The 20,739-nt window shown below is 36.4% G+C and overlaps 1 protein-coding gene across 1 annotated transcript in view; it reads left to right on the forward strand.

Annotated features, from left to right (window-relative positions):
- Positions 1–20,739, forward strand: part of MAP3K1 (mitogen-activated protein kinase kinase kinase 1) — a 57,872-nt gene that overhangs the window by 29,854 nt on the left and 7,279 nt on the right. Inside the window, exons 2-16 of the mRNA XM_066339276.1 lie at positions 4,432–4,582; positions 6,535–6,741; positions 8,488–8,688; positions 9,457–9,573; positions 10,114–10,262; positions 12,636–12,757; positions 13,478–13,559; positions 13,684–13,861; positions 14,283–14,573; positions 15,014–15,135; positions 16,076–16,167; positions 16,385–16,574; positions 16,888–18,154; positions 19,046–19,198; positions 20,451–20,613. Of these exons, the coding sequence (XP_066195373.1) occupies positions 4,432–4,582; positions 6,535–6,741; positions 8,488–8,688; positions 9,457–9,573; positions 10,114–10,262; positions 12,636–12,757; positions 13,478–13,559; positions 13,684–13,861; positions 14,283–14,573; positions 15,014–15,135; positions 16,076–16,167; positions 16,385–16,574; positions 16,888–18,154; positions 19,046–19,198; positions 20,451–20,613 (3,485 nt within the window). The remainder of the gene's footprint in view (positions 1–4,431; positions 4,583–6,534; positions 6,742–8,487; positions 8,689–9,456; positions 9,574–10,113; positions 10,263–12,635; positions 12,758–13,477; positions 13,560–13,683; positions 13,862–14,282; positions 14,574–15,013; positions 15,136–16,075; positions 16,168–16,384; positions 16,575–16,887; positions 18,155–19,045; positions 19,199–20,450; positions 20,614–20,739) is intronic.

The following is a 20,739-nucleotide window of genomic DNA, read 5'->3' on the forward strand; positions in this document are numbered from 1 at the left end:
AGATGTCAGAAGTAGTGAATCAGCAGGAGAAGGAACAGGAGACTTGACAGGGGGACAGACCATGGCTTGTCCATCTTGCTCTGTTTATTTACTGATCATGATTTCTTCCGTTAGACGTACTTAATGGCAAAAGAGAAACTGTGAGTACTACTGGAATTGTTAGTGGAAGGAAGTTACCTACCATACTAGCTGACTTCCTCATTTCAGGGATTGGGTATCTCTTTTGTCACTGCTCCTGTGTGCTATGCCTGTTGGCTGGCCAGCCAACTTGCCTGGTGTTCTTGGGGCCTGCTGGGGCTTTTGTTGCATTTAGCTGAGTAACCATATTTTTAATTCTTGCTTAAGATGCTCAAAATGAGATCTTTGTATCGCATCCAAGGTCACCTCCACTTTTGATTGTTACAATAGATGGCATTTTTGTTGAACAGATTATATAATATCTAGCATCCAGTGCTCTTCCGTCAAACCTGTTACTAACTGCATTGATTGTTCTGACATAGCTACTTTGTGACCACTTTTGTTCATGTTTCATATGGTTCCCCGTGGTTTGAGTACTGCTGTTAAGCAAGTTGCTTTTGCTAAATTGCTTCAGACTGATGCTTAAAGGGAAAAAAAAAAAAAAAAAAAAAAAAAAAACACCAACAAAGAACTCAGCAGCCAAAACCTTTTCTCCTTGCTATGACTGGGCACTTGTGGATATAGCAAATAGACCTTCCCTTTCTTGGTGAATTGACTCCTATTTCAGAGCTTGCCTTTTTCCTGTCTTCCTGCTGCTAATAAAATGTGGTCCAGTCTGCCTGTTGACGAAAGCTTTTTTACCCATATAAGATAGCAGAAAAGCCAAGACAGCTAACTGTTGAGAAGTACAATGAAATGTACAATTTGCAAATGAACCAGAGCTACAATTGAGCTTTTATATATACCATTGTATACCTTCGTAAGAAAAATACTTGCAGAATTAGAACTGAATTCACTAAGCTATTACAAATAAAGTTTGCTTTTCTACGGCATAGTTCAAAGCATGTGTACTGCATACTTCATTATAAAATACTGAGTCATTGATCCACAGAAAACAAGTTGTTAATGATCTAGCTACTCAATTGCTGTTTGCAAGTCTTCAAAGTTAAGACACAGAAATAAAGGGCATTTTGCCTTCTCTGTTGCATAAGAGATTGCAGTAGAAGGTTTCCATGCAGTGCTTTAATCTTACTGTACTGAGTTCATGAAACAAACAATCCAAAGTGAATAATGGAATTATTAAGGTGCAGATCAGTGATCTTATGCATTAAACTCCAGTATTCATCACACTGCTGACCTTGCTCAGTACTCCAGAACTCAGTGTAGACCCATTTCCTTGGAACTTCTTGAATATTAATACAGGAGTTGGTTTGAAAATACCAATACAAAGAATTCAGAAGATACTTGAAGTTCCCTTAAGGAGGAGGGAGGCAAAGTTAAAAAGTTAAAATATGTCAGAAAAAAGTGTCTTTTATCTTTTTTTATTTGACTCATAAGAAGCTGAAACATTAAGAGCAAAATCCTTGCTTCCTAATGAAGCAGAGGTGCTATTGAGCAATATAAGGCTCCCCCGGTCCAAGCATGTTCTCTGAGGTTTGTTTTTAGCTTGCTCATTAGCTTTGCACTGTGATTCAAATAAAACAGCACCTGAGAGTCACTTAAATACATGGCTATCACAAATAGCCATGAAGATCAAAATACTCTATGCATTACAGAATGAAGTCCGTGGTGGAGTAGGCTCTGGATTTCTTGTTTTTATTTTGTGCTGAGGTACAGTGGTCTAGAGACTGGCAATCTTGACATTGCTGTGTAGAACAACATCAGCTTGCCTATAATAGATGAGGGAGTTTGCTTAAGATGAGGTAAAAAATGAAACAACCAAAAAAACCAAACCTCAAATCCTGCAGGTTCAGGGTCACAAGATGAGGGTATCTTGCAGTATGTAGGAGTTTGATGCAGTCACAGGAAAAATATTTTTTCCACAGACCCAGCAGATACAAATATTCTAATGAATATTTTAACAAGGCTTGAGTTAAAATATGAAGTTCTTTTGAGCACTTAAGAAGTTGTGTTCTGTATATAAAAAGAGCTGTATATAGATAGACATACAACCTAAATTCTGTAGAAGATAACTGATTTACCAATCAAAAGCTTTCAGACACAGTTGGTCTCTCCCACCTGCGTGTAGAGAAAGCACAAGAGTTCTTTGTGCAGACAAGAGTAGATTGGTTTAGCTGTCACATGAGAGGAAGATAGCTGCTTCTGCTTTTTAGAGAACAAGCAGAGATTGTGAAGCCTCTGCTGTTGTATTACATTGTTCATGAATTCAAGTCCAAGGCCCTCTAAAAGACTTTTTTTATATCAGTTGGGAAGTTAATCATGGTTATGTGAACAAATGAAATACTGTGTCAGTCTTTCCCTGCTTCTGTGGTGTTTTCTGTCTAGTATATGAAATATTCATGCAACTGAGATGGTTCATGCCATGAAATAACTAATATAAAAGATAGAGTAATGATATTTCAACTTGCACCTATATTACTTCAGAGCTGTGCTGTTCTTATCAATTTTTTTGTCTCTGAACAGATTTTTTTGACTGAGGAAAAGATTTAAAATTGCTTCTTTTTTCACAGTGGTTTCTTCTGCACTTGAAGCTTCCAGGCACATTTTTCATTTGCGCTCTACCTACTGCTATAATACTTTGTTTTTCAATAATTATCACTACTTTTGTCTCTGTATCTAGAAGGCAGTGTTATGGAACTCACTTGCATTAATTTTAGAATTAAGCAAGCATGAATGCTTAACCTCTGAAAAAACATTCATTCTTAAGTGGATTGTGTTTCTACTTATAAACATTTTTAAGTCCTTAATCACAAGAATCACACATTGCCACATATCTAAAATCAGTTATTAACAGTAGGTTTATAGGTTAGCTTGAAAGAAAATACATTTTCTTTACAGCGTCCATCTGCTTACTATGTTTCAGCACTGAACAGGAAGAATTATTTCCTGCCTCAGAATCCTTTGTTTCCTTTGTCTTTACAATGAGAGAAGAAACAAAAATAACAGTACTCGCCTTCTGACCTGCAAAAACTTTTAATTTTCTTTAAAGTACAGGTTTGTGATAAATGACCTTAGTGATACAATACTGCTGAAGATAGGAACTGTAATTTTAACATCTTATTGCAATGAATATTGCAGGGAATATATTTTTAGGTCATCATACAGTATATAAATGCAGTTGTGACTACATGGTTAAATGTTTTAAAAGCTGAGATTGCATGGAAGAAATCAGTGGTTGTAGCCAAATTATTATATAGTCTTCCTCTTTAAATTGTGATTTTATTTTTGGAATAAAATCTCATTCTGACAGTTGGCTTAATCAAGCTTGCTTATTTTTAAAGAGCGCTGGCTTCAAGAAGATGGGTGGGGATCATGTGCTGCTGCTTAAGAATGTGGTTTTCTTGGTGATTTAGCAGATAGCTCAATAGAATCAGGAAATCTTCCAGACTGTTCATATTTGTTTCTCAGTGCCTGACTGTTTTTTTGCTCTTTTGTTGTTGCCAGCAATCACAAGGAACTACTTTGCTGTAGGTGAAAAAGTGCAGTCCCAGATGGATTAAATATTTATTTTACAGTATGAACTTGCTGTGAATTTTGCTTTTATGGCTGACTTTAATAGTTCTTGAGTCATTCATTTCATGAGAAAGAACTCACAAGGCCACTAGCCTTAATTTTGTGACTTTTGTGTCTAGTTTAAATATGTTTTAGGCCAAGTTGGATGGGGCAGTCTGGTCTAGCAAGAGGTGTCCCTGTGCATAGTGAGAGGGCTGGAAATAGATGATCTTTAAGGGTTCTTCCAACCCAGGCCATTTTATTATTCTCTGATACTCACTGAGTATTAGTTTACGAGTACTCTTTTTTGAGCAGAGTTAATATATGAAGAGGCTCTAGGTACATACTTTCATGCTTGTGCATCCTATGATTATGGGAAATTTTCAGCTTTAATTTACATTAATTTTGTAAATTATTTTAAAATGGAGATTGCAAGCTTTGAATTACCAAGGAATGCATAAACCATTGTAACACTTGGGAAACCTTTGATCAATGGCATGACACTGTATAAAGGTTAATTTTTGTATTGGGTTTGGATTTGTCAAAATACTCATTTTTACTGGGTGTTTAGTGCTGCAAGCAGTGCACACATTTTAAAGAAATACCCCTCTGAACAGGTATTCAGCTTCAAATGGCAGAATAGTGGGTTAACTATAATTCTTAAAAGGCGTCTTGCAATCTGGTGGAAATAATATTTTGTAAGGAGAGGGAGAAGAAGGGTGGCACAAAGTTTAAGAGTGCTGTGACATTATACTTTAACTGAAATTAATTTTGTTTATGACTTTTTTTTCTTTTCTGTAGTCGTGACATGGAGAATAAAGAAACCCTTAGGGGGTTGCAGAAGATGGATGACCGCCCAGAAGAGCGCATGATCAGGGAGAAACTCAAGGCAACGTGTATGCCAGCCTGGAAGCATGAATGGCTGGAAAGAAGAAACAGGAGAGGCCCTGTGGTAAGTGGCATTGGATGGAAGGACAGTATCCGTAACAGCTCTTACAAATAAAAATCGCTTAAATTTCTTTCTATTAAAAACTTTTTTCTTAGCAATTTCTCTACTCCTGATTGTGGTGCTCCTGTCTGTTTCCTGGTGTTTAGCAGGGCAGCGTGGCTGGCTTTGTGAACCGTCCCGCGGTTGTTGCTGTTTATTTTTAAGCAGCGCCGTCCTGGGCGCTGCTCCGCGAGCGGTCGCGCACGGCTGCGGCGCTGCTGCCCTCCAGCGGCACCAACCCCGGGACCGCTGCTGGCCGGGAAAAACTGCCAAAACCGGGAACAAACCAAACTCGGCTGTTCCTTCAGGCAGCTCTCAGCTCTGCTGGAGTTCGCCTGACAGCGCTCTGTTAGCCTTTTGGCCACTGCTTTGGCGTAAATGGCTTGGAAATGCTCTTTAAGCGGTGTAGGTACATCAAACCTGAAATATTTTAAGAGTAACTCCAATTCTATTCAGCATAATGCTGATTAATTAATAGCCATTATTTACCTATGGATGTAGTTGCATTGGTTGATGCGACTCCCATGTACCACTAATGTAAAGTTAAGATCATCTGATGGAGTAGGCAAGTGTCTGGGGACAGCTTTTCTGGAATAGAAATAAGAAGATTCTGTTATGAGAAATAACACTGAAAATACTTACAAGTCCACCAAATGCCATTACGTCAAAGGGTCAAATAACACAGTTTTAACTTAAGAAATTGAAATGCATTTTGGGTTACTTGAAATTATTTCCTTGCTCAGCGTACTTCCCCTGAGATTTCTGGGTGTGCTAATATAACATTTGATGCTCTGGATTCTCAATAACTATAATTTGACTTTTTTGATATTTTCATGTGCAAGTAGTTTGTCCATAGTTTGCACATGAATTTGCATTTTGATCTTCCAAGCAAGGAGAAGCATTATTGTAACTAGTAGGACAGAAAAAAGCTTCTCACCCTTCTTTACATTTCTCTTTTATCCTGTTCACTTTTGTAACTGGGCACTGAGTCTAGATGTCTCTTTCTACCCTGCGGAGAGAAAATTCCTTCAAGTTTTTGTCTTAAAGAGACCTCTGGAACTTTCTAGGAGAGGATCTGCCCTGTTACCTGAGATGTTGCTTGGAGCTTCCTTCCAGTGTTGAGTCAAGCCTCTGAGACATTGAGAAATATAGAACTAAAATGGATTCTTCCCAATATGGCTTTTTTTAATTCAATTCCCAGGGCCATTACTCTTCTTATGTTATGTGGGTCTGACTGGCAGAAAGCTGAAAGTTGTCTTGAAATATTCCAATCTTCAGTGTCAAAATTAAGTGTTCATGCAACAAAGCAGTGTTGTGTATATACTCTCTATGCTTGAGCACCCCCTCTATCCACATTGTGCAGCACCATGCACAGTGGTTAGCTCAGATACCAGATATGGTGTAGCTATTTTGCTTGTATGGCAGACAAAAAATGTGAGTGTGGTTTTAACACAGAACAGCACACCTGATTTTGCTGGGTTACCTCCTGTTTGAAGTCTTTATTTTGCAAAAAGTGTTGTGCTAAAGAAATAGTAGCCCTAGTATTTTACAGCTGGTACCATGTAGAATGGATGGAACCAGTATTATAGCTCATAATAAGCGCAGTACCTGTAAAGAAGAAAATTCTTTTGGCATCTTCTATCCAGATGGGGAAACTGCTATTTTTTAAAGTATTGTGAATGATAATTATAGGAGTACTTTGTGAATGAAATCAGGTGCTGCCACAACTAACATGAGCTTGCTTTTGTGTTGCATATCCATCAGTAATCTAATCCCTCTTAGACGTTAGTAATATGGCCTAAGGAATATTTGTATATATACAGTTTAATTACAACAAAAAAGTTCTGATTTATTTGCTTTGCTTTAATGTAAAATTACAAATTAATAATTTTAACATGTGTTTTAATTCCTGCAAGGTGGTGAAACCTATGCCTGGAAAAGTAGATGGATCAGAAATGAACAAACTCTGTCTAGATCCTCAAGCTGAAGGACAAAACACTGCTTCTTCACCTACACAGAAAGGAAGACGTAGTCCTTCTCCTAGCAGTTCCTCTTCATCATCTGCTAGGACAGTTAAATCTGAGTCACCAGGTGTTAGAAGAAAAAGGGTATCTCCAGTGCCTGTAAGTTGCAAGCTGTGATATAATTTTCAATGTGGCTGTATTCTACAATCTTTTGCTTATAGGGGCAGTTGGTCCTCTCTCTGTAGAGCAAGATGCTGATATAAAGAGTTTATTGCAGGGTGTCACTTGAGTGACATACATACCCCATGTAGTATTTCTCACGTATGTTTTCTTTTTCCTTCAATTCTGCTTTCATTTGTTATTGCTAGGAAATAAATGAAGAAATACAGATACTCAGCCATGAATGCATGTATGCTCTCTTAGCTTTTGATTAGCATGAAGAAGTGCTGGTAGTTTTTTTGGGTTTTTTGTTTGTTTTGTTTGTTTTTAGTTGTAGTGTGGGTTTTTTTGGTTGGCTGGGTCTTTTTCTTTTTTTTTTTTAATAACTGGAATCAGTTTCTCCTTCTTGTCAGTTTTCTGAGCAAGTATATTCCATTAAGGGTAGATGTAGATGAGATTAAAATTCCTGTAGAAAAGTCTTACTGGTATGCTGTTGTGATCCTCTGTTTAAGAATTTATGTTCAGTTTGGGGAATACTTACATATGTACATTGTTAGAAGTCAAACATCACTATCACTGCATTCTGGAGAACATTTAGAATAGAATATCTTGAACAAGAGTAGCTGGCTTAATTAAGATCAAGAGTATATATTGAGCAATAATATCTAATATGCTATCTTGGAAAAATGCTGATCAACAGTGAAATTCACAGTGAAATTCACAGTGCAATTAGAGGATAAATAAGACCTAATTTGTTTTATTTTCCCATTCTTCTAAACAAGTTTTCCCAGTATCAGTTAAAATTTGTACTGCCATTCTTCTGAACTAGAGACAAGTATCACAGGTTAGAGCACAGCAGCACTGGCCTTTCCTCTGGACAAGAGAAATTAAAAAGTTAAAAAAAAAAAAAAAAAAAAAGAGAACAACCATTTTTACTTTTTTTTTTTTTTTTAATATATTAACTTTTCACATTGAAAACATTAAAAATCCATTTTATATTGTACTTATATGATGGACAGTGCATTCATTATTACTTTCATCCTGACATGAAATTCAATGCATACAAATAAAAGCCGAAGATCTGAAATGGGATGGAGCCATTAATGCATCTCATGATGTTAGAAATGTGAAGAATTTAAATGAAGACAATCTTCCTAAAAGATGTGGGCCATTGATTTTTTTGATTATGGAGACACAATATTTTAAAAAAACCAAAAGCATCCTCATCTAAAAGTTGTTTTCATGGTGGAAAAGGAAGAAACATGTATCTTTCTTTTTTTTTCTTTTCTTTGAAATTTTCATATATTTTTGATATTTGTTGAACTTGTGTTTCCTTTTGTGAACTGTAGTCATAGCATTTTTTCATTTATAAAATGTATTAGTGTTACAGCCTTATAGAATAACCTCCTTTATTGAGTAATGTCTTTGATTATCTTCAGATTGAATTATATTTGATAATTCAGTAGTACTATGGTAAGGCAACCCATGACAGCATGAAAATAATAAGCAATTTGAAAGACTCCTTTTGTGTCCCAATGTCAGACAGGTTTCAGCTACAAAATTGCACTTTTCTTCTGCCCTTGAGTTCTGGGCATGGGAGAAAAGTAGGCCTTTTGAATCATGTGGTCTAAGAAACTGTAGTAGCTGCAGGTTTTGGGATCTCTTACTCTGGAAATAAGTAAATAAACCATAGCTATTCAAACATTTTTCATTCCTTTGAATGCTCATGACGGAGGCCTTGTGTAGTTTCAGAGCGGGCGGATAACCCCACCGCGGCGCGCCCCGTCCCCGGACGGCTTCTCCCCGTACAGCCCCGAGGAGACAAGTCGCCGTGTCAACAAAGTGATGAGAGCCAGGCTCTACCTGCTGCAGCAGATAGGACCCAACTCCTTCTTAATTGGAGGCGACAGCCCTGATAATAAATACAGAGTATTTATTGGGCCTCAGGTAGGAACATTCTTGTCTTGGCTGCAGCTTTTATCAGTTAGTAGCTAATCTCAGAAAACTGTTCAAAGCCAGATTAGTTCAACTGATGAGCACTGTTCTATAAATTAATGTTTAAAAGTTGTAACCTGTACTCATGTAATACCAAAATCAGATTGTAATTTGTAAATTACATTTGTCTACAGTTTCTCTTTCTTAAAAGAAAAAAAGACTTATTCCTAGGAGTGGCTCTGAATTATTGTCTTACATATGCTTGGCTAAAATTCCCCTAAAATTTTGTTTATGTACATTCGTCTATTCATGGGATGTATATAAATAACAAACACATGACATAATTCCCTTTACAGTGTGATAATTTCATTAGTACCCATAATGAGATCCTTCTCATAGGCTTTCTTGATACTAATATGATGGAGTATTGTGAGAGATCCAGGTTGGGTAAACAGAAGCATCTCATTTTGACTGATGTCTTGTTGTGGATTTATGATTATGTGCATAAATTCCTTACAGTATGAAGTATAAAAATAGCTTCAGTTGATTTAAATAAAAAGAGGGTGGGGTAAAGAAAGTAAGTTGAAAACCGGTGTCATGATTTTATGCTTTCAGGTATGCATTTCTGAATAATATTTTAGGAATTCTCTCTTTTTAGGACATGTATGCCTATATATGAAATACTTTTTTTTTGTTGTGGGGTAGGTATGTTCTATGATACACTTAAATGTGGAAAAATCACCGAGTCAGTAGACCCTTAGCATATACTTTTCTTTGCAGACTTGCAGCTGCGGCCGGGGGACATTTTGTATTCATCTGCTGTTTGTTATGCTGAGGGTCTTTCAGCTTGAACCCTCAGACCCAATGCTGTGGAGAAAGACACTGAAGAACTTTGAGGTAATCAATTTCTAGTAGATGTAATGACACTCTAGAATATACTCCATAATGTCTTTAGGACACTGTCTTAAAAATGCTGAAAACTATTAGATTTCAAAGCAAGAAGAATGAATATTTATATCTTTAATTCAGTCTCCGGAGTTATATAAGTGGAAAAAATTACCTACAAATGTAAAACTTAACTACATAAACAGTAGAGAGCTGTAGTGAGTGATTCAACTCATGGGGTTTTATATTAAAATTTATAGATCTTTCTCAGTGATTTGCTACAAGGAAGAAAAAATGTGGGTATTTTGAAGTTATTGTGTGTATACTCAGAGCTGTTATTTTCACTAAGGAGATAAATTTTTGGTGTAAAATGTTTCTTGTGATCTTTTTAGTAGTAAGACTTCTGAAATTGCTGCTGCTATTACTAATGAATTATTGTGAAGGTGAATAGATTTTTTCTCTTGGCAGTAGTTTATGCTTCACTAATATGACTTTTAATTACAAGATATTCATAGCATGAATAAGACTGTTGCTGTCTTTTTCTGATGTTAGGTTGAGAGTTTGTTCCAGAAATATCACAGTAGGCGTAGCTCGAGGATCAAAGCTCCATCTCGTAACACCATCCAGAAGTTTGTCTCACGCATGTCAAATTCTCATACATTGTCATCATCTAGTACTTCTACATCTAGTTCAGAAAACAGGTTAGTATTTTTAAAAGGAATTACAAGCTTTATTCTGTAGTTTCAGAATCACCTACATTCTTTTTGTTCAAAGCTGCTTTCATTTCAAGCCACGTTAATTCTCTGCATTTGTAAGCAATCAAGTCAAGCATACATTAGTCACTGTGGTACTAAGTGAGCATATTTGTTTTATAACTTCTGTTTGGAAAATGTTAAGTAGAGTTGTGAAAAGAATTTTTTTGACCCCATATGATTTTTGCCAAACAAACTTCTGAAATCTTGAGTGCAAGACTGAAGCATATATCAACTTTGGAAGCCTATTGTGTGCATTTTTTTTTAATACAGCACTTGTGCAAATGTTAACAGAAGAATAAACATGATTTTTTTGTCTTCTGTCCTGCTCTGGAGAAAAGCTTGTACATGTGACACAACACTGAAAAATGTTTAGGTAAATGCACTTTATATAAGCACATGCAAAAATGTAAAAACATAATCAGGCATATGTTTTTAAACTAGTTCATTTAAAGTGGGTGATTAAATTATTTTAAGGGAGCTATTAAGTTATGAGTTATGCCTTATCTATGAATTGATGGTTTCTCTATGGATTTCAAGGGACATGTAATTCTTTCATTTTTTTTTCCTGGTATATTTCTACTTGAGTTCTTTTATACATTCTTTTCCATGGTTTTGAAAAGATACAGATTAATGTTTTAAACAAATAATTTGTGCTTGCATTATTTAGTGGGTAAACTGTACATCATTTAGAGAGGTCAGGCCAAAGACAGCAACCCTAATTGAGGCTTTGTTTTCTGTGAGGTGGAATCTAACTTAAGTAGTACCATACATTGTTGTTATTTTGATGTTACTTTGTGATAATGAGCATATAGTAAGATGAATATATTCAGACAGGTTTCTAGTTCTGATATAGAGACTGTGACCTTAATTTCCCTACTTATTTTTCTAAATCGTGTCACTATAAATAAGTTGCATAAACAAAGTTGTTAAATATATAATTACTCTGGAACTACTTATCTGACAAGCCAGTTCCCTTTATGTTGATACCTTCTGTAGGGATTTTTTTTTTCATAGGATTGTGAACTTTGCTGCATTAGTTATCACTTCTTACAGCATGAAAGATTTTCACTTACATGGCAGTAAGCATGGTGGTAGCGATTCACCCTGCACTTCTGATTCAATGAGAGAAGCTTCTGTTCTGTGCAAGTCTAAATTTGTATGATACAGGTTCTGAAGAACACTGAGCATCACATTCATTTGAGATAGAAATTTACTCAGTTCTGATAATTCCTGTGATTTGCAGTTATGTTTTGCTTACTGCTAATTCTTTGGAAATAAGTTTCTAATAAACATATATATGCACACACGCTTGTGTGGCAATTTTTTTTCATTGTAAGGTTACTTTCATGGATTTTTCCAAGAATAAACACTACGCAAAGCATTTGCGAAGAAATAGAAAGGTATACGTGTGTATAGAAATAATGCATGTACAAGTGAATTTTATTTTAAAAATACATTGTTGGTGAATAAATGCAGGATGCCTGCAAAGTTTTAGACATACACCAACTATAACTTAAAATTTTTGCAATGGCTAGAGTTTTTCACATTTAAGCAATATTGCAGAAGATGAAAAATCTGCTTTTCATTGCATGTTGTTAAAGTTTAGAAGAGTTTTTTGGGTAAATCTCTGGTTATATCCATTTAAAAATTAATGTGGAGAAAAATAAAACAGAAACAGCAAGCAAAAAGGGAAAATAGTTTTTTTAAACATCTGTGTTTAAACATCTGTGTTTTAGACATGTGTGTTAGTGTTCATGTGAATCTATTCCATCAGTTTCTGTAAGTGGCAGAAAATTCTTGAGTAGTTGTTTATTTTTTGAGTTTTACTGTGTTGATTTTGAGTTTTACTGTGTTCATTGTAAAAGGCTAAAGACTGCCTTGTGACTCCATACTTTGGAAGGAATGTGATGAAAAAGAACATGGTTAGCTTTCAAAATATAAAAATTTCTTAGCTTTTCAAACCCAAATGATAAATTAAAAAGTGAAGGTTGGTTTGTTTAAACAAGCCTTAGGGAAAAAAATGTTAAGGGCCCAAAGCTGGGCCTTTCAATCTCTAATTGGTATCTGACCTAGTTTGAAAAGATGTCACGTGTTTTGTGACTTTCCCTTTCATTTCAACAAAGTGTTGTCTGTACACAGTGCTTCTGAAAATCTGGTTGCTTACTTATTCAGACCAAGGTTTAGGAGAATGATTCATGAAAAGCCTATAGTTATCCAGAAGTGACTGTTCCAAACTGGAAGTTAATCTTTTTACAGTGTTAAATCCTGTTCTGAATTCTGATATACCTCTTCTACAATCACAAATGTCTCTTCTTATAGTATGAAGGATGAAGAAGAACAGATGTGCCCCATTTGTTTGTTAGGCATGCTGGATGAAGAGAGTCTAACTGTGTGTGAAGATGGCTGCAGGAACAAATTACACCACCACTGCATGTCAATATGTATGTTATCCTTGTTTCGTCAAGTTCTGGGGACTCTAAATCTGAAAAGCGTTATGGTTTAGTATGGTTTTGGGTTGTTTGTTTTGTGGCCAATAAAAAAACTGGAAATCTGCTCATCAATAATGGCTGGTAACTCTGAAAATTTAGTATCATTCAGGTAATATTGATACACCTTATTTTATCAGTTCTTCACAAATAGAGTTTTAATTTGATGCTCTGATAGAGAAGTTACCAGCAGTTTCTGGAGGTTTAAGCCTCTCTTACCCGAGTGAAAAGATAATGACCAATTAGAACAAGGTTAGGAACAGACTTTCAGCTCCTTGTGACTTGCCATTAGATTGCATAATAGTCATATAATGCTAGTTAGGATTATATAATGAATTTTGAAGTATGTTTATATAATACATCAAATTAAATATATAAATATTTACAGTTTGCATTAACAAATAAAATTTTCCTATATTTGAGGTACGAAAGGACCTAAATTTCAGTTCCTAACTTAGAATATCAGTTGTAATACTGAAGTGAAGCATTTCTTTGTGCAGATAAAAAATGTTTAAGCACCCGTATTTTAATGCCCACGCTGTTGAATGTGGCTCAGTTCAGAAGTATTAGTTATGAAACTCATGTTCTTCAGTAAAACTTAGATGTAGTTATGCTGTCTTCCATTTCTGTACATTGTAAAACTTAAATGCCTATGATCCTGTTGCTGTATTCTAGGGGCAGAAGAATGCAGAAGAAACAGAGAGCCACTCATCTGTCCACTTTGTAGATCTAAATGGAGATCTCATGATTTCTATAGGTGAGGAGTCGGTTGGTGTATAATAAACCATCTCTTTCTGGATCTTTAATTGATATTTGAGAAGATGATGGATTATTTACCTCAGATGTTTAATTTGTTAATCTGTGATGTTCATGATTTGTAGTCATGAATTGCCAAGCCCTGTGGATCCTTCTGTTCTCCGTGTGGTTCAGCAACAATCTCAGCAGCAGTCTGCAGTTGGATCACAGAGAAGAGCCCAAGATAGCAATTTTAACCTTACTCATTATGGAGTCCAGCAGATTCCTTCTACATATAAAGAATCAGCTGAGCCATGGATTCAGGTAATTCTATTTTGTAAAATACCAAATAGCCATTAGAGTGTAGAGGTGGGTTCAGCTGAACTCGGGGTCACACACTTGAAAATGAGATAACTTGTATTTCCTTTATTTTTGCCATTAGTTTTATCTGGTATAGCCAGACCTTGATTTCATGACTGTTAATGTCTGGAAGTCAAACATCTTCATGCTTAATAATTAAAATTCTCTTAGCAGAATTTTTACAGAACCAAGTAGCATATAATTTATGATGTTTTATTTCTATCACAGAATCTTTTTTAAGACACTGTACCTTCAGACATATTTTAGTCAACCTTGATGATTTTTAACTAGAAATATCTTTCCTCTTTTTGATTGTTCTTGTCAGGTACTGAAGTTACAGCATTATTCATTTTGGTTCCTGTGATGTTGGTTTCTTCCTTGGCAGGTGTTTGGGATGGAGCTAGTTGGCTGCTTGTTTTCTCGAAACTGGAATATACGAGAGATGGCACTCAGACGTCTTTCCCATGATGTTAGTGGTGCTCTGTTACTGGCTAATGGTGAAAGCACTGGAAACTCTGGAAGCAGCAGTGGAAACAACACAAGTGCTGGAGCTCTGGGAGCAGCTAGTGGGTCATCTCAGACCAGTATCTCAGGAGATGTGGTGGTGGAATCCTGCTGCAGTGTGCTGTCCATGGTCTGTGCTGACCCTGTCTACAAAGTGTATGTTGCTGCTTTAGTAAGTAGTTGTTTACTTGTCGTATTCTACTAATTTCATAGTTCATTTTTGAAGGGGGAAGGAATGGAAGAAGAGATGTGAAATCAGGAATCCTAATAATTGTTTTTGAGCACCACTGGATGACTTTTAACTATCTTTGGAAAGTGAGATGACCAAAACACTCATCATAAGTGAAGGGACATGATTTCACTGGCATTTGCCAGAGTGCTAAGTATTGACAGTATTTTTATGGCTTTTCACTCTCAAAGAGGAGTTGATTAACTCTAGCAGTGAATATGTAGTCAGCTGTTTATTCTTTGAATATTTCACTGACATTTTTGACCACAATTTATGTAGAACTGACTTTGCAACTCTTGAATGCTTATTTGCATCTCTTTAAAAAAATAAAAACTGTGTATCTAGTTGGATTTCATATGTTGTTTTTTTTTCCTTTTTCTTAGAAAACTTTAAGAGCCATGCTAGTGTACACTCCCTGTCATTCTTTGGCAGAGAGGACTAAACTACAGCGCCTTCTCAAGCCAGTTGTAGAGACAATATTAGTTAAATGTGCAGATGCTAACAGGTATGATCTCTCATGACCTTCATTTTGGATTGTTACTGAAATATCAAAGCTTCATTTGTTGCTATTCACGTGTAACTAGTTTGTGTTAAAATAAAATGTGTGGATTATAAACATATATCGTTATTTTGCTAACCTAACTGCTGCTGGCATACTTTTACCTTGAAATATGTAGGTTTTGACAGCAATTGATTGTATATTTTGTTTTCATAAGGGCTTTCCACCCCCCCCCACCCTTAAAGTATAGGAAGATGTTAGGTGCAGTCACGAGCCCATCCCTTCTATCTCTCTTGCTATTGCTTTGGTCTAATTCTTGTAACTCTCTTTAGAGCTATTAGCAAGTACTTCTCAGTTTTCTTACTAGTTCAGCAGAAGTTGTCATACATCTTTGCCATGAAGTAGTACAATAACATAACACTTGTGATTTGTAATTCAGAGTGTAATGATAGGAAATGGCTATTTAGGGTGAATTGCCCTTGGCTCAAGTCTTCCTGTCCTAGGCTACCCTGTTTGTTCTGTCAGGCCAACAATTTCTTCTCCTGTGCTGTAAACTAAATGCAGAACTTCACCAGATTGAGTTTTGTGTCTCAAGGTTTAGTTTCTAAGCAGCATTTTTTCTGAAACTGCAGCTAGAGATCCCCCAGCAACAGTCTAGCAAGGGAATATCTAAAATAGTAAGTGAAATAGAACTGGTTTTATGCATTTGGCTGTATTTTGCAAAAGAACAAAGCAATTTGGGGGCTTATTTGTATATTAGTAATAGACATTACATTTCTGGAAATATCCTTGTCAAATGTCACGCTGGTAACCTGGAGTAAAGTGATGTGAAATAATTTTTTATTTCATAATTCCTGGCTGTTGATGGTTTAAGTATATTGAATAGAATGTTTATCCTTGAAAGCATTTGCTAAAGGAGGGGGTGTTTTGTTTTACTTTTTTACAGTCGAACAAGTCAACTTTCAGTTTCAACACTATTGGAGATGTGTAAAGGTCAAGCAGGCGAGCTGGCAGTTGGGAGAGAAATACTTAAATCTGGTAATAATAACTCTTCATATACAATTAGATAATAATTACAAGTAAATAATACTGGAATTTATCAGTACAAACATAGCAAAGAGAGCAGTATTCCTCTCAACAGTTTGAAAGGGGGCTAGTTTGGGCAAACAATCAATAATTCTGTATGATACAGTTCTAATCTTTGTGTAGACTCTGAACATAATACCTAATCTTCATTTTACCAACTTTTTTATAGGATCCATTGGTATTGGAGGTGTTGATTATGTCTTAAATTGTATTCTTGGAAATGAAATCGAGTCTAGCAACTGGCAAGCGCTGCTGGGGCGACTTTGTCTAGTAGACAGACTTCTGTTGGAATTTCCTGGTGAATTTTATCCCCACATTGTCTGCGGAGACGTCTTGCCAGCTGATACTGTAGATGACAGGTATTTCTCTGTACTATGCAAATATTACTCTTTGTAGATGTATTTGTTGGTGGTGATTTCATAAAAGAAGTAGTTGTTCTAATTCCTGTGAACAAATAACATATATTTTTATGCAAAGTATGCTTGCTTTATGGAGTAAACAGTTATCTTTTTAAAAACTTCTGACCTGTGAAGCATTTTTTAAGCATTAGTGAAACAACCAATCTCTTTCCTCCTTCAGAACTGACAACTAAATGCATTATCTTGAAATGGCTTTTTTGTTACTAGTAACTAGAGCATGTCAGTGTATAAAAGACTTCTTTTCTTTTTTTAGGTATAAGAAACTTGTTTCCCTCTTAACTTTCGCCTTGCAGTCAATTGACAATTCCCACTCAATGGTTGGCAAACTGTCACGGAGAATATTTTTGAGTGCAGCAAGAATGGTAGCAAGAGTGCCCTATATTTTTGTAAAGCTGTTAGATATGTTGAGTGTGATAAGCACAACTCATCGTGTAAGGATGCGTCGACGTCTGATGGCAATAGCAGATGAAATGGAAATTGCAGAAGCCATTCAGCTGGGCATGGAAGAAATGCGCTCTGGGGAATGCCGACATGAAGACTTTTTACAGCTACCTGTGCCAGATAACTCTCCAGAAACTACAGAAAATAATACTCCTAATAATACTGTCCAGTTATCAGGGAAAAGTGGGAAAGGTTTCAGTGACAGAAGACTGAGCGCCAGTCCAGATGACATTTCTGACATGCTAGCTGGCCTTGCTATGGGACTTCCTGTTTCATCAATAACCACTGAGCAACCAAAACCAGCCATTCAAACAAAAGGAAAACCCCAGAGTCAGTGTGTGAACTCTTCTCCCTCATCCAGTCATTCCCAGTCACTATTCCCACCACTTCTGTCTCCATCAAACCCATCTGTACCAGCTGGCACTGTAACAGATATCTCTAAACTCAGACCTCAGGGATTTGTTCCCTGCAAAATCCCCTCACCTTCTCCTCAAACACAGCGGAAACTATCTCTCCAGTTTCAGCGAAACTGTTCTGAAAATAAAGAATCTGAGAAACTTTCTCCGGTTTTCACCCAAGCCAGGCCATTGCCATCCAGTCACGTACACAGGCCAAAGCCATCACGACCCACCCCAGGTGATGTGAACAAGCAAGGAGAAACCTTGAAAAGCGGTATGACTCTTGACCTGAATGATATTTCACAGTGTGATGGTAACAGCAGTGCAGTTATACCAAGCGAAGAGACAGTGTTCACACCAGTAGATGAAAAGTGCCGGCTGGATGCTAACGCAGAGCTCAATTCCAGTATTGAAGACCTACTGGAGGCCTCCATGCCAACGAGTGATGGCACAGTTACATTCAAGTCTGAAGTTGCAGTTCTTTCTCCTGAGCGGGCAGAAAATGATGATACTTACAAAGATGATGTAAATCATAATCAAAAATGCAAGGAAAAGATGGAAGCTGAAGAGGAGGAAGCTTTAGCTATTGCTATGGCAATGTCAGCATCCCAAGATGCCTTGCCAGTAATTCCCCAACTACAAGTCGAAAATGGTGAAGATATTATCATCATTCAGCAGGATGTAAGTATACATATGAGAATTTAGGTTAAGTCTCACTGAGGGTCAATTGTAAAGCAGTGCTGTTATATTTCAAAATAGAAAACATGAAGGTGCTCAATACCCTTTCACAGGAACTCGAATATAAAGTCTACCACTTGAGGGTGCTAACAGAATCCTTCCATGTAATTAAGAAATCTAGAGAAGGTGTTTGCAAGAGAAACACCCTATCATATATCAACATTTTAATGACAAAAAAGAAAGTGTAAAATTGGGGAACCAGGAAATAAAGCCAAAAATTTTAAGCAGAAGTAGAACTGTACTGGGTCCTAATGCTGATCTACTTTGAAGGCAGCTGTACAAAACCAAACTAATTTTTTAAAGAAAGAATGGGAAAAGATCTTGTCTTCTTACCTTGAGAGAAGATTCTTTATTAGTCAGAAAAAAAAATACATATATATTTGCAAATAGACAAAAAAGCACAAGAAGTAATAATAAAGTTACTTTATTTGTGATCCTTTAAGGTAACAATATGTAAAGCATAAAATGGGAGGGATAAATTAAATAGAAAACAACTTGCCTCTGGTTCTGTTTACTGTAGGTGCAAGCTAAAGCTTTATCTAGATGTGAGATGAGGAATAGAAAAAAAAGTTGTGCTCTTACTTGTGTCCTTGAATCTTGCCTTTCACCTTCATGTAGTAACAGGGACGAAGCTCTGTTTCATGTAATGGAGTTATGTGGGTTACAGAATACTCTGGTGCTCTCATCTCAGCTGAGACCTAAATAACAAACAGTTCAAGGATGTGTAAGGGAGAGGAGAGGCATATAAGCTTGGATATTTTCTAACACTTTAGGATGTCTGTATTTTTCATGCATGTTAGTAAACTTGGAATTGTTTTTGAATTTAATTTGCAGACACCAGAAACCCTGCCTGGACATACCAAAGCAAAACACCATTACAGAGAAGATACAGAATGGCTTAAAGGTCAGCAAATTGGTCTTGGAGCTTTCTCTTCCTGTTACCAAGCTCAAGATGTGGGAACAGGGACATTAATGGCTGTAAAACAGGTAAATACTTCAGGAAAGTACCTCACATTCTTGTGTTGTTCTCAGATCTCTTGTGGTCCTGCTTCTTCTACTCTCTATCATGTGTTCTGAATTTGAAAAACTTTTATGTGCATGGTAGTAACTTAATATATACAAGTTTTTCCAATTCTTCTTAGAGTGAAAAAAGGAAGTCCTTTTTTCTATGCGTATTTTCTTCCATAGCTCTTCAAGAACATTTTTGTGTCTGTCAAGTTCATAAAATGGTGACTGGGTAAGGAATGGAGCCCCGATTCCAAATTAATGCCCTATTTGCAAGATGGCTATTTAAAATAGTTTCTCCTCTCTTGTCAGGAATATTTTCCCTATAACTTTAAATGGAGGAAATATAGTTTAATACTTGTTTCCTCTGATTCAACTTTGCTAACTAAAGCCATCTTGGAGGTAAGTATTCTTACCATTTAAATTAATAGATACAGAAGTGTGGCTGAGAAGCGGTACATGCTTCAGTCAATATTTTTTAAGGTTTCAGGTGTGAGTAAATTGTTCACACTAGAGCTGCCTTAGGGCTGAATCAGTGGTAACAAAATAGAGGGAATTTTAGTCCCAACATTCTTATCAGTTCTACAGTTAACCTACACCTATGGAATAGATTAAATATTTTGAAATTGCTCAGGGAAATAATTTACCTTGTGGCAGATATTCTGCTCCTTTGAAACTCTTTTGCTTGTGAAAAAGTGGGACTGTCCATGTGGTCCTGGAGTGATAATGATGATTGTGATGCCTGGGGAAATTTCCTGCAGCATGCCATTATGTCATATTTAGTATGGATCAGAGCTGAGATTGGCTCCAATTCCATTACTTCTGAACTGCTAAGTTCTCCTGTCAGTTGAATTTCTGTAAGAGCTTTAGTTATGAACCATTTATCATTTAACTGGTAAAATTTTGTAAGTGACACTCAGGATCATATTTCCAGCCTTTTCTTTCTTTCTTTTCCTCAATATCTGGAAACCAAGGCTTTTTCCTAGTTTAAACGGAGGTGAAAAGAGGGATGTTTCCCCACTCTGTACTTAGATAAGTTTTGTTTACTCCCTAGAAGATTGCTCTTAATTTTCTGTGACTGTCTTCACATGGAGATATGTTCGTAGCTGATGTGGGTGGACATAAAAAAGAAGTTTCAGGTGGTGAAAACCATCCATTCTTGTTGCTGTACTGAAAGGTGATTGCAGGACTTGTACTTAAATTAGGTAATTCTGAATACTATATTTTGAAACAGGTGACGTATGTCAGGAACACATCATCTGAGCAAGAAGAGGTGGTTGAAGCACTGAGAGAAGAAATAAGGATGATGAGTCATTTGAACCATCCTAACATTATTCGAATGTTGGGTGCTACATGTGAGAAGAGCAACTATAACCTCTTTATTGAGTGGATGGCTGGTAAGCATCTGGTGAAAATAACATTTGACTCTTGAAGTACCTAGTGTTGCATTGCTTGAGGTTGTGAGTTTATATTTTCATTGCTGTGTTTGCAACCAGTATATAGGTCTACTTACAGAACAGCTG

Source organism: Sylvia atricapilla, chromosome Z (genome assembly GCF_009819655.1).
Source record: "Sylvia atricapilla isolate bSylAtr1 chromosome Z, bSylAtr1.pri, whole genome shotgun sequence".
NCBI classification, from domain to species: domain Eukaryota; kingdom Metazoa; phylum Chordata; class Aves; order Passeriformes; family Sylviidae; genus Sylvia; species Sylvia atricapilla.